The sequence below is a fragment of the Marmota marmota genome, unplaced genomic scaffold (genome assembly GCF_001458135.2).
Source record: "Marmota marmota marmota unplaced genomic scaffold, marMar, whole genome shotgun sequence".
In the NCBI taxonomy this organism is placed as follows: Eukaryota; Metazoa; Chordata; class Mammalia; order Rodentia; family Sciuridae; genus Marmota; species Marmota marmota.
In genome coordinates this window covers 24950949-24965359 of record NW_026000057.1, presented here as the reverse complement: position 1 = coordinate 24965359, position 14411 = coordinate 24950949, and the positions used below count along the sequence as shown (strand labels likewise).

Sequence of the window (14411 nt, the reverse complement as noted above, 5' to 3'; positions counted from 1 at the left end):
TGCTTCTGTTCCCATATACAAATTCTCTTTATCTTTGAATTCTCCTAGTCTGATAAAATCTTTTCAATTCTACACTTCATTGATTTCCTTTCTTAAAAAATTTCTCTACACACACACACACACACACACACACACAAGTTCTGTATATATATAATCTACAGGGAAACTGGTTAACTGTTTTAACTTCTTGTTATAATTACCCTTGCGAGAGATCCTTCTAGCCAACTGTGAATGGAGTGTCAGCCAGCTGTATGATCCTGGAACCTCTAAATGGACAATTAATGCAGGCTGTTTTCTTTCCTTCCTGAATAGGGAATGAAATGCTTGAAAAGTACCCATTCTGGATGGGAAGTAAAAGGATTATGACTATGTTTTCAAGTTAAAGGAACGTTTTCTTTCCCTTGTGGGAAGGAAAGCATAAATGTTCTTACAGTACAGGGTTGGGAAGAAAGGAAGACAAGTGCTCTGTTTCCTATTTCTTCTTATTTTTACTCACTATATGAACAATTGTAAAAACCAAGAAAGAACAATAATTACAATAACAAAAGAGGAGACTTTAAAAATTATCAATGAATCAAAAGCATAAATATTTATATGTGTATAAATAAATAGGATTATCTCTAACCAAAGAGTTAGGTAGATCCTTTACACAGGTATGAAATATTTATTGAGTATTTACTATGTGCTAGACCTGGAGGTAGGCATCAGGGATATGCCAACATATGCCTGAATTCAAGTAGCTTACCAACACGAGGAGGACCTAAGAAATAAAGTGTAAGAAGCAGGCATATAAAATTACCTGGCAAACAGCTGATAATAAATATAGTTACTATATCAACACATATTATTTATTTTAGATATAATACTTAACACATTAAATTTCTTTGAGATAGGCATAAATTCACTGGAAAAAATTAATATTTGAAAAAAATCACCCAGAATTGGGTGAGGTGGCATACACCTGCAATCCCAAGAACTCAGGAGGTTGAGGCAGGAGGATTGCAAGTTTGGGACCAAACTGAGCAACTCAGTGATACCCTGTCTCAAAATAAACAATTAAAAGGCTGTGGATTTAGCTTATTGGTTATGGAGACCCTGGATTCAATTTCCAGTACTGAAAAAAAAATCACTCAGAATATTATAATTTTCTTTGAAAATAATGACAACAGCCATGATCTAGCCAACTCAACAGGCTTGATGTTTCAAAGCTGCATGTAATAATTTCCAAAGTATACTACAATGGTTAAATTTAATTCATCTGTGAATTTTAAAATCAGTTGATAAAAAAGAAGAACTCTTTTCCCTAATGGCTATAGAAGAAGGGGACGGGTGCAAATTCTTTCTGAATTCGGGCAGAGATTTTGAGTCATAAATTAATGTGGTGCATGTGCATAAAGAGATCATTAGGAATATGACTGCCAGGTCATGTCTCTATCCTGGCTCTCCCTTCCTCCAGATGTCCAGGGAACCAGGATGCAGGGTGTCATTACTAAGGAACTCCACAGAAATGGACAATTTAAGTCTCCAGTATCTATCATGCTTATCAAACAAAGGGAAAATACTGCTCAATTTTTAATATCACTTTTCAACCTTTCACTAGAGTACCTTTCTTTGAATTACAATCTCTGATGTGTAAAGCACCACAAGGAGAATAAAAAAATGGAACAAGATGTGACTTACTGAATATTTCTTTAATTGCAATTTTTATTTTAACATAAAAGACTCAGAAATCACGTCTGGAAAGAAGGAACACCTTTAGTGATAACAAGCCAATTAACCACAATAAATAACCAATAATCCTTTTCTCAGTGATCTAAGTCATGTTATAGACTTAAACTTTTCTGCTGATCTTCGCCATGAGACCCTACATCTCTTTTCATTCAATCATGCTTTTCCATCTTTATATCTGAGTCTAAACAATGTTGTGCTTCTTCCCTCAGAAAGGTCTCTTCCATCTGCTCTTTCCTCCTGGTTCACCCTGCCCAACTCCAGACGAGGCCTTCATTATCACGTTCCTTCAGGTTTGCTCTAGTCTTGGCTCATTCAATTCATCCTTCATGTCAAAACTAGAACAACCTTCCCTGAATATGTCACCTTCTTCATTTTACCTTTGGCTCCAGAATAGATCAAAGTCTTTTGGAGCTTCATATTGGCCTACAATACGAATTCTAAACGTCAAATTTCCTTTCCCAGTAACTCAATGTCCTTGCTCTTCCTCAACGCATTCTACTGTCTTCTACTTCTTTTTTTTTTTTTTGCAGTCTTTATTATTACTCCAAGAATTATTTATTTATTCATTTATTTTTGCTTCCAGCTCAAGTAATCTCTGCTGATCCTTCAAGATCAAGTTTAAAGCTCACCTTCTCCAGGGAGCTTTTACTCACATTTCCTTTGTTTAACTCTTCATTCTGTATGCTGTTCGGTTCTTTCAATATCTCATGTACACCATTTAACACGATATAGATAAGCAATGCTGATATTTATATATAGATACATGCAAAAACACACATTTTCTGAAATGTCTGTACTGTTTACTGTTTCATACAATTTATTTATTTAGTTATCTATGTATGTATTGCCATGTTGGAGATCAAACCCAGGACCATATACATGCATGTAAATGGCTTTTGTATTTCCAAGTAGACTGTAAATGTCTTCGAGGCAATTTCCCTATGGTGTAATTGACTTTCCAGGTTGTTCCCCTTCGAATCTGCTCATCAGTAAGTGTATTTTGATTGATTAATTATTATTTATACCTTAATATTTTACTTTTCAGTTTAGGCATATTTTACTTTTGTCATATACTTAGAATTTATTTAGAACCAGAAGGTACCACTGGTAGATTGTTTTATTGTTCATATTTATTCATTCCCTCTTTTCCTTTATGTGGAATAAGTACACTTAATCTGCCCCATTGATTTTGGGCTTGGCCATGGGACTTGCTTTAGTTAGAGGTCTGTGGGTGGATGGGACATGTGCCATGTCCAATCAAGAAGTGCAGGAGGCACTGTGGGTTTCTGCCAGCCTCTTTTGCAACTGCTCTTTGTAATGAGAATAGCCTGATCCAGACTGGGATGTTTCTTCCACTGGGGCTCTGGCATTAGAAACTGCAGAGAGCAGATCTGCAGTTGACCCACTGCCTGCAGCAGAAACATTGCCAAATCACAGCCTTCATGTTTCATCAATGAGAAATAATTTATGTCACTGATACCCTGGAGATTTTTGCTACACAGAAAAACTGATGAATAAAGAACCTTAGAATTAATCTAACTTCCTTTTTTTTGCAAAAAAAGGAAAGAGGTTAGCTTTTTATGGTTAGCTAATGAAAGAGTTATGACACACATTGCAAACTAGTAATTTCCAGTTCTCTCCCTCTCTCTCTTTAAAACATGAAATTCCTGGCTTTTTATTGTTCTAAAATTTGGAGAAATAGAATTCAAATCATTTGAAATTTGGGGCATTGGCACTATCTGTAACTGACTGCCCTCCTGGTCTGGCATTAACTTTCAGAGAGCAGGTAGAAGACTATCTAAAAAATAAAGTGTACTGTGAGTGTTACACGAGATACACTTCTACCTGGAAGATATTCCCTCTAAAGCCCGATCTTACTTGGTAGTAGATAGAATGAAATATCTTTGTGAATCCCTTTTAGGCCCAAGTCTTCATATATATTGTTAATCTAAAATATTTATTTTAAAATATTTTGTGAGCAATTTGCTTATAATAAAAAATTCTAATTTGGAGTTGGGTGTAATTTCTTAATAAGCAGTCTCTCTGATGTCAGTTTCATCTCCACTTTGATACCAAATGGGGACTTTAAAATTCTTATCCTTTTCTTTTACAAAATTCAGATGGAAGTCTTCTTATCATTATGTGCTTCAGTATATCAGAACCTAAACTTGGTCCTGAAGTTTTATGTACTTAGAAATGAATTAGTTTTCCTAACTCTGTGATGTTTGGTCTCTAAAAACTGAGACACTAGTCTGCTTAATTAAGTTCTCATTGAAATTAGTAATGTATTTACTTTCTTTGGCATATCAAATTTTTGAGAGTAAAACAAATAATATGAAGCAAATTTTCTATTTATAACAAAAATATTACTTCAGTTCATGTTTTACGAAATAAATGTTTTATAGGATAGTCACTTATAGCTATCTTTTAAAACACACTTCTAACAAAGAAAACAAAATGTAATAAATCAGACTGGGTAACCAAGTAAATTATTTGTATTTAAATTTTTTTTCTCCTTATTTTGATAGTATGATAATCTTACCTTTGTGAAAATACATCCCGGTAAGGACTGCCATGTTGCAATGCAATTCCATATCCCCGATCAGCAATGGTATTCCCAATGGTGTAAAATGAACAGTCTGGATCATTGATAGCCACATATTCCAATACAGCTGCATCCCATACAAAAGCATAATTTCCATATTTTACCTGTAAAAATATGGAAAAAAGAAGAAAACAGTAATTAAAGTTGGAATTACAAGTAACAAAAATTTGACAAAAAAGATTACATTGGTTAAAAAAAAGGCACATATGTCTAAATGAACAATTATTTTGATGGATTTGGTTAATTTATAACTCTGTTTTCTTAGAGATATAATAAAGATGGAATGTTAACTATGCATCTAGGTAACATTGCTTGTAGTGATTATTTACCACTCAGGGGATCATTATAAATGAAAGAAAAGAATACATGTCTCTGAGTTTCTGAGTTCGGTGACTTTTGTAACTGGGCTTTTTCTTTTGGGAATCCTGAAGACTACGCCTTTGGAGTTGTTACAAGAGATACTGACTCTACTGGGTTATTAGGTTTCCATTTCAGGCAGGTTTCTGCATACCCAATATGGGATCCCATTGAACATGACCTATATTATAAATAAATGCTCACAACTTACATTGAAGAGAAACGACTAACACTCCCTGCCGATAAGGATTTCCTGTCCCATGTCCTTCTAAATTAATCTATTGGCACATGTGGTTTAAAGGTGTCTTACAGTTGGACTTAAATGCCCCTTGGTGGGCACTGCAGTAAGGGAAAAAAATTACAGCCTTTTATATCATCATTTAGGAAACACTATTTTATTCTGGGTCATGTGCTACTTTTTTCCTTCTCAGTAAGCATTCATATCCTAACTCCAAATTACCACAAAAAAAGAAATTGTCTTAAACCTATAAATAGTATACATTTAGAATTGTGTTAAATACAAAAATTGAATTTAATGAATTCATAAAAGAAGTAGAACTAATAATTAAATTTAAAGTTAATTTATTTAAAGTAAAAGAATATTATAGCATTATTAAACAAGGAAAAGCAGCACTGGTTTAGCATTCAGAAGGTTACTGGGATAATATGTCTTATAAATGAGGCTTTATAAAAATTTTCAATGATCTTTCAACAGACATCAGAAAGGCATTTAGCAAAACAAAACACTTATCTTTCTACTTGTAAACTAAGAAGGATAAAGATTTGTCTTTAGTGAGATATAGAATAAACAATTTGCAAATCTATTGAAAGCTGAAACTTTAATGACACTATTATTAAAGTCAAGAAAATAGTGTGTACTAAGAGGTTATAAATGTATATATACAAATTGTTTGCTGTTCTATTAATTCATCAATAAAAGATAATAAATAATTTGAGAAAAATATCATTTACACAAAATATAAATACTTAGTGAGAAATTTAATGATCAATGAGTATGAGCAGTATTAAAAATACTCCAACACCTGACAGAAGACTTGAAATCTCTTCTGGATAAAAGATAGTATATTCCTAAAAAGATGGCGATCCAATTACAAAATAAATGTCAGTTTTCCTCAGATTACTTGAAACTTAATGTAATATTAGATGAAACCTAAAGGACATTTTAGGACTTATTAAGATCTTTGGAAATTTAATTGGAATAAAATGGATGAGAATGGTAAACAAATTATGAAAATGAAAAATAATAATTGGAGATGTAGAATGCTAATTAAACACATTATAAAGTCTAAAAATAAAATATCACAGAACTTGTTTGACAATTTAAAAAATAAATAAAACAGAAAAAAGCATATTATTATAAAAATATATAAATGTCATATAAAAGCTCTATTATGAAGACTATAATTTAAATTATTGTGACAAATATTAAAATTCAAAAAATGAGACTGAGACAGCTGGTTATTTCAAAAAGGTCAATATTAAAGCACTACATCATGTTACATAAAACAAATTTCTGTAGTATAATAAGTTAAATACAATGAATAAATTGACCCAAGTAAAAAATTAAAAAGTGAAACTAGAAGAACATGTAGGATTGCATTTTTCTGACACTGGAAAAAGAATGGGATACCTAAACATGAAAGTAATGGAATAAACTATAAAAGAAATAGTTGATATTAAACTTCCCCCTTTTAAAATATGTTTTCTTTCTCAATAAAGATTTTTGCATGAAATAATGAGTGGCCTAAAACCTTTAGACAAGTTACATGTGCTCAGTGGATACATGCCATCTTTTGTTGAGGGTGGACCCCAACCAGACCCTAAGGTAATAAATTAGATTAAAGTTTTTCTACTGAAGAAAGCATCCATATTGATAGTCAGTACTATTTATGGAGTGCATACTGCTTTAGGCACTATGTCAGGTACCACAGTTCAGTGTTTCTCACAATTACCTGGGGCATCTTATACGAGAAACACAGATTCAAGATGTAGTCACCAACATACTGAATTAAATGCTTGAGGTTTAAGAACTGAGAATGTGCATTTTAGCCACCTTGACAGTTTGTGCATACCACTTTTTGAATACTACTGATGCAGGTGATAAAAAGTGAGTAATATAATGAGGAATAATTTTACATACATGAGACAATAAAATTCTAAGCACTGAGAGATTCCTGGAGTATAGTGGGAGAGACAAGAAATACTTGATTAGGTTTTCTTTGCACTGACTTTTCATAGCCATAAAATAACCTTCTCCCTTTCTCTGATCCTTTGCACTAGACACAAACTTTCAGATCTGCTTCTAAGCTTCCTAGGTCTAAACCAACAACAATACAGAGTAGTGACCTTGAAGCTTCCTCTAGAAACCTACTTTGATTTTTGCAACTCTCTTCTGTTTCAAACCACCACTTTGGCCTCCTGGAATTTCTTGCAGCTTCTTTATAATCCTCCAAGGACTTCCCCAGTTGGGGACTTATTACTTTGCTGTTAGAAAAGTGTTCTAGCATTATTGTTACTGCTTTGTGAACTGTGGATTTCTATTTAAATGTATAGTAACATTATCATTGCCATTATATATGTTGTTTCTAGCAATTTAATGGTACAGAGCATTATGAATGATTTTTTTAAAAGAGGAGCATTAAAACACAGTATGATTATAGCCTGTAGCAATGCCAATGAAATGTTACCTAGTAACCCAAAGTATTTTAGCTTTTAAAAATGCCCCTGGCCTTTTTCATCAACTAAAACATGCAATCACTGTCTTGGATGATTTTTAACCATCAAATTAAAACCATCTAGAAAATACTCATCAGCAAAATCTAAAGTCACCTTTCAAGAGAATAACAATTGAAGGTTTATTCTAGGAAATTTTAAATCCATCTGACTAGGTGATGTATATTTCTCAAAATTTTTCAACTAGCCCTTATTCTTGAGGTCATGTTTGGATAGCCGGCTGAATTGCATGTCACTAAATTATTTACCAGTGGATTCTATACCAACAGAGTGCTTCATACTAGGTTAAATAAAGGTGAATTTGGATGCTTCATCTTAACATATTACAAGTCCCATTGTGAAAAAAAAAATCCAAAGTGACATCTACCTCCAATGTTATCAATCTCTGTAACCCGAGGTGGAGATGCTAAGGTGCTGTGGTGACTGATGAACAGCAGTAGCTATTGATACTCAGCACCTGTGTCCTCAGAATGGTTGAGATACAAATAGCCTGTGATATGTTTCTCATTTCTGAGAAAACACAGAGAGCTAGGTTTTGTTTCTATTCCTATATTATTTGCCCAGAATTTCTTTTAAAGTCAATTTTACTAACAATATTCATTCTCCAATTCTAAGATCTTAAAGGTAAGTAAATAAGGGATATCATGGCAAAACTTGAGCCCCTTTCCTCAAGCTGTTTATAACTTGGTAGTAGAGATATGTCCAGTACTAGATTGCTGTAGCGCAATCATATTTTGGTAAGTGTCATAAGAACAGCTTCTATTTAAAGTAGTTTAAAGAAATGGAAAATTGTCATCGAGGAGAACTAGATAGTCTGCTCAAATATTCTGGTAACCAAAACAGTTGTACAATAAAACCCCAAATATTTAAGTTCCATATCTGTAGTGAGTAACTGATTAAACACAGATACTCTTTGAAGAACATTTCTTGTTCATGCACAAGAGTTTTTTTTTCTTTTTCAATATTCCATCTGTCAAGTGAAGAACTGTAAACATTCACTGTTATTCTCTCAAATATTTGCATTTCTTGCCAAGTAAAGTGAAGGATGGGAAAATGTATTTTCAAAACCTGCACCTGTGCTCCTTATCATGTTATGGACTGTGACATATTTCACTTCCTCTGTGGACTGCTCTTGCCTGTTTGCCCCTGTTCCAACATCTCCATCATAAACTAGCACTGAAAGCACTTTAAAAAGAAAATTTATTAGGCAGCACAGCCACCCATAATAACTGCAGAAGCCCATGCTATGAATGGAGTTATCACTATCTATATCCTGCCATTCTTGATCTGAATTGGTAGACCCATGTTCTTTCTCACAGGAATTTTTAAATTTAATAAATCTCTTAAAAGCTCACTTCAAAATCTAAAGCTACAGAGGGGCAACAGGGATGACTCTTTCTTCTTAAACAACAACAACAACAAAAAAAAGTCAGTGAAAAGATGGCATTTAAATCCAAAGTGTAAGATGGTATTTTCTGCCATTAAAGAAGGAATATACTATCTCTCCTAAATTTCTTCCTTATAATAATATTTTTGTGAAGCATTTTTTTTTAATTTTACAAATGCCTCTTTTACATAAATTTTTTTGTTCATTACAACACTGTGAGGCAGCTGATGTTATGATATTTACTTCACAAGACCATATAACTTACGGTAAGTCATACCAATCATTAGTGGTAGATTTGGAAGTTCAGTTCAAGACCATCCCCTATGTTCTTTTCACTACATTAAAGATAAATTCCTGGGAGACACTGTCTATATGAAGGAAAAAACATGTGAGATAGCAGCCTTTAAGTCATAGCCCATCTAGTTTGAGAAATGACATTTATGTAAATAAACATAATACAATATAGTATGTGGCAAGAACCACACAAAAAATGCTATCATTGCTTCATTAAGAAAAAAAAAAAGTTGAACTTATAAAAAGAAAGGTTGTTATTTGTTGAAGTCACTGGAATGAATGAATATTTGGTTTCTATGACTATGGACCCCTGAGGCTTATTGATTCTCTGAACATTGTTATCAAAGCTTTCCTCATTCTCAAGATTGAAACCAAAGCAGATTTTTAAAAAAATTAACACAAAGTCTGGAGGTTGGAAATCTATGATTTTTGTCTACCAAATAAAAGTCAAAAGGTCTGAGAATATATGTGAGAGAAATAAATTCAAACCTTGTATGCTAAGCTGCTAACTTCTTTACCGTTTTAACTAATGGTCAATGGGGGATAAAATCATTGTGAATTATAAGCAAAAAAGAGTTATGATTAACCCAGAATCGATCTATAGTGGTCCTTAAAATTCATCGCCCACATAAGTCCTTAAGATGAGATGGCTTTAATATTTATGACATATGATTCTAGGTGGTGGCCTTTTCCCACTTTAGGCAAATGAATAATTTAGCAGCATTCATCCATTCTTCTGAACTTATGCAACACAATAAATCATGATCAAGTCCAAATTTAAGTACTTAAGATTGACTTTAAAAATATATATGATTTTATTTACTGCTGCATCAATTGTTGACCTACCATATTTTATATATTCTATGTTGAAATTCAAATTTGTGCTCTGAGATAGTCATCAGAGAACACAAATTCTCATAAAGGAGATATGAATGTGTTTAAAATAAATCAATATCAATTTTTTGAAGAATACCTTTGTTTAACTTAGAAAAGAAGGAGGTATAACTATGTCTACATTTATCTCTTTCCCATATTTTTGAAACCTTTGGAATGTATATATTTAAGTTTCTTAAAGCATACTGGGAATTTAGAAAACTGAACAGTTTCCTTCCATTCCACTGATAACAAGGTTGGAGTCCTAGGTAATAATATGGAAGAGGACTATCATCAAATCTCCTTTGGGTTCAGTGAGAAAATAAGTGGAAACTGCAATGAAACAACAAAAACAAATAAACAAACAGAAACAAAAACTACATTTGCAAGTCCTCCTGATTTCCTTTCTTAAGACATTTGTCTCCAATAATGTATGTGTTCTGTTGCCTTCTAATGGCCAAGAGGTTTGTTGCAGGGTGGAAGAAGACCTCCCAGTCTTCGAACCTGGCACAGACCAGAAGACTGGAGAACCCACAACTTCTGTATATCTTAGGAGAGGAATTTGTTTTGACTCACAGACAGTGAGAAAGGACATTTTATACCTTTTACAATTAGTAAGACTGTCAATTCCTGGTTGTCATTTAACAACCAGACCTATGTCCTCATGAGCTGACAAAGAAAAATAACTACTCAATAGTGAGAACCACCATCAGAGAGAGAGAAAAATAAGTTAGAACAAATGAGCATATTCTAGGGAAATGGCACTATGGTAATGGGAAAATTACAAATTTAACAGAAAAATAAAAAGAGCACTTAGCTAGATTCAAGTGAGTCCCAAAAAGCCTATGAGGCTATAAACAAAGTAACCCTAAATTCTCAACCAAAAAGTTGAACAGATGAATCAAAGGAGAAAATGCTCATAAATGCAAGCTCAAATGGAAGAAGAAAGACAACAACTCCTCTGGTTCACCTGGGATGCCACAATCATGGTAGTACTAAAACCCCATGTCCTGAGAAACCTTCTAGGAAGGAAGTAGGTGCAGAAGGTTAGAGGGGAAAGTACAAAACCCATACATACCATAAATAAAAAACGAGCTTAAAGCAACTGTTTTTGTAGCAGATGGACATGGCATGGATTATGTGCCTTCCATAATAGCTGTCACTACTTCTCCCTGGCTGCTGATGTTGGCAACTGTGATTTTCTGTTTATAATATTGAATCATCTGTTGCACACCTCTGAGTGCTGAGACATGCAGCTTAAGTGCATTGTAATCATGAGTGTTAATAGTCCTTGGCCTGTGGATTGACTGTTTCCTTGGTATTGAAGTGATGTTAATTTAATGTTTAACATTGTGAATACTGTGATCATTTTTTCCTGAGAGTTCATATAATGAAAATGAGAATGATTATAATACCAATGTCACCATGACCCAGACATTACCAAAAAAGAAGGCTAAATGACTGTGTTACCTTATTAAAAAGGAAAGGACACTAATAGCTGGATGAAGGAGATAAACAACCCACACAAACTATTGATGATATCTAGAAAAGAATTTGGACTTGGGTCTGATGGAAAAGGAAATATGAAAGCACTTATCTAGACTGACTTTCACAAATTTTAGAGAAGCCTGGGAAGGATTTTTTTTTTTTAACCAGAAAGTGTATATGGAGTGTTAGAGTTTTTAAAAACAAAAACATTTTGGCTGGGCACTTGGAACATACCTGTATTCCCAATAACTTGGGAGGCTGAGGCAGTAGGGTAATAACTTTGAAGCCAGCCTCAGCAACTTAGTGAGACCCTAAGCAACTTACTGAGACCCTGTCTTAAAATAAAAAATAAATGCCCTCAGCGGTTAAGCAACCCTGGGTTTATTCCTGGTATCACAATTAATTTAAATTAAATTAAATTAAATGAAAACCTTTAAAAATAAATGTGTATTACAAAATATACTATCTAAAGAGTCAACAGAAGATGAATAAAATTGGGGAAAATGAAACAGAGGGTACAAAAGTGGATATTTATAAATATTGGCATTTCTCTAAAAAAAAAGGAGAAGCAGAAGAAAAATAGATAAAGCATCTGAAAAGGCAATACAAATGGAAAAAATACAAATGGAACAAATATGCATGTCCAACAACAATATGAAAAAGGCCCAAACTCATGCATGAGTATAAAATAAAAGACCAGTGGACAACTGCTTTATATCTATTGGTCTGATAACATTTAATATCAATTGTTGTTGTGAAAGCATAGAAAAGTATATTCTTATATATTACCAGTAGAAATCAGAAAAGGTCATAGCTCATTTCAAAAGTTACATCTGTGCAAATTAAAAAATATAGATACCCATTGGCCCAGCAATTCCACCTCCAGGATGGTATACCAGAGAAATAAAAAATTCAGATTGATGTACAAAGATACCCAGTGTGTCATTGTTTATTGTGGCACCAAAATGGAATAGTGGTGATGACCATCAATCATAGAATGATGATGCACTCCTGCCATAAAACATTATGGAAACTTGAAAAGTGATCTATTAGAATTATATAAGGTGCCAGTGGAGGATTTCTGTGATGTATTTGCAGGTGAGAAAAAGCAAAGCACAGAAACTGTTTACAATATTAATACTATTTTTGAAAACAACATGAATGACCAAAATTTATATAAATATGTGGGTTTATATGTATGCATATTATTATATTATTAGAAATACTTAGAGAAAAAATGGAACAGTGCAGTGTATCCCATTGGATATCTTTTTAAAGTAGAAAAGTTGGAGATAAGGAAGAAGACAAAAATGAGAGAAAACCAAGCACAGAAATAAAAATGAAGTGCCCTAAATGGCAAGGGTAGTTATAGCATTTATGAAAATTATATATGCAACTAAATAGGTGATTACAGAGTTTTTGAGTCAGTTGAGCCAAATTCACAATTTTTAGGTATACAGCTACTAATAAACAATATTTTTGTAATATGTTTAGAATTTTTAAATGGCATAATAACATACACAGTAAAATAATAGCTTTCAAGTGGTACATTGATTTATAAATTTCTAAGTACTAGGTTATTTATAATAACATATCACTAATTGCTTTCCTCTAATAACTGATTAATTTCTAGACTGGGAAGGCTATTGACTTACACTTAACTTATAACCTAACAATATGTTAATACAAATGATAATGGCAGAGGCTTGGAAAAAAATCCAACATGCATGAGAATTTAGGCTAACCTTGCCAGGTCTTGCCATTTTTCTATCTATACTATTCTTTCCCACGATGTCGGTTAGCATGTGTGTATACATTCTGATAAAACATTAAGTAAGAAATTAATTAATGACACTATAAAATAAACTAAGTCTAAACTAGTTAGATGCTTTAACTTCTATAAGAGAAAAATCAATTTTATTTATAATGGGGTTAACTTTCTATCTTAACAATATTTGTTCTTATTTCTCCCAACTCCTTAAATTGTCACCTTGGTTTTTGCACCTGAATCTTAGATAATCCTTTCCTTTGCTGGAAATGTTTTCCTGTTCACCCTCTTCTCTCAATTTCCTCATTCTGATTATAGCGTCTACTAAGAGCTTAGCTATCACTTAATCCTGGAAGCTTTCCTTGATCCCAGGCTTTGGTTAATGTCCTTCTTACATGATCCTGTTGTACCTTCTGCGTATTCCTGTGACAGCACTTTAGCAGGCTCTATGATATTTGACTCTTTTAATTCCTCCTTAATTTTCCGATCTATTGGTGGCTCATATTCCATCCCATGGCACTGCAAGCCAATAAACCTGCAACTTTGTTCTTGATTTCCGGCTGCCTTGATCTGTGCATAGATTGGAAGTGTGCTCAGGGGAAAGACAATATAAATGTGAGTTTTCCCAGTGCAGTTCTCTATTTAACTGAATTAACTGCTTTGGGAAAAAGCATTTATAGGAGGTTAAGGGGAAAATTCAGCATTTGACTATTGCTCAGTACTAAAAAAGAGGTGGCTGTGTAATACCCAATCCTTTTTAAAAAACAAAATGGAAAGATTTTCTTATAAAATAAAGTGAAAAATGAGTAAATTAACTCTTAGATTAGGATTTGGAGAAAATGATATCACTCACTGTGCATGGTAGACTTTAAGTGACTAAATTCAGCATTTCCACATTATTACTTTGTCATGTTTTGGAAACATGATGACATTTCAAGATGATAGTTCACAGTCTATTACACATTACACAAGAGCATTAAAAAAGAATTTATATGGTGCTCAGTTGTCACAATTCAGTATCACACCAACTTCTCGGTCAGCAATGAGAAAATAAAGATATAATATAATAGCACTATTCATAAAAATATGGTTATCCAGAAAAGGATATGTGCTTTTTTATGTAAAGAAGCTGGTTATTGCATCAATTTGTATTG

General features: G+C 33.1%; 1 protein-coding gene across 3 annotated transcripts in view; it reads right to left on the bottom strand.

The window, feature by feature from the left end:
• The window catches only part of Grid2 (glutamate ionotropic receptor delta type subunit 2), a 1429152-nt gene that overhangs the window by 159166 nt on the left and 1255575 nt on the right, over positions 1-14411 (bottom strand). For all 3 annotated transcript variants that reach the window (XM_048813623.1, XM_015484559.2, XM_048813622.1), the window contains exon 14: positions 4274-4440. In XM_048813623.1, coding sequence (XP_048669580.1) covers positions 4274-4440 — 167 coding nt within the window. The remainder of the gene's footprint in view (positions 1-4273; positions 4441-14411) is intronic.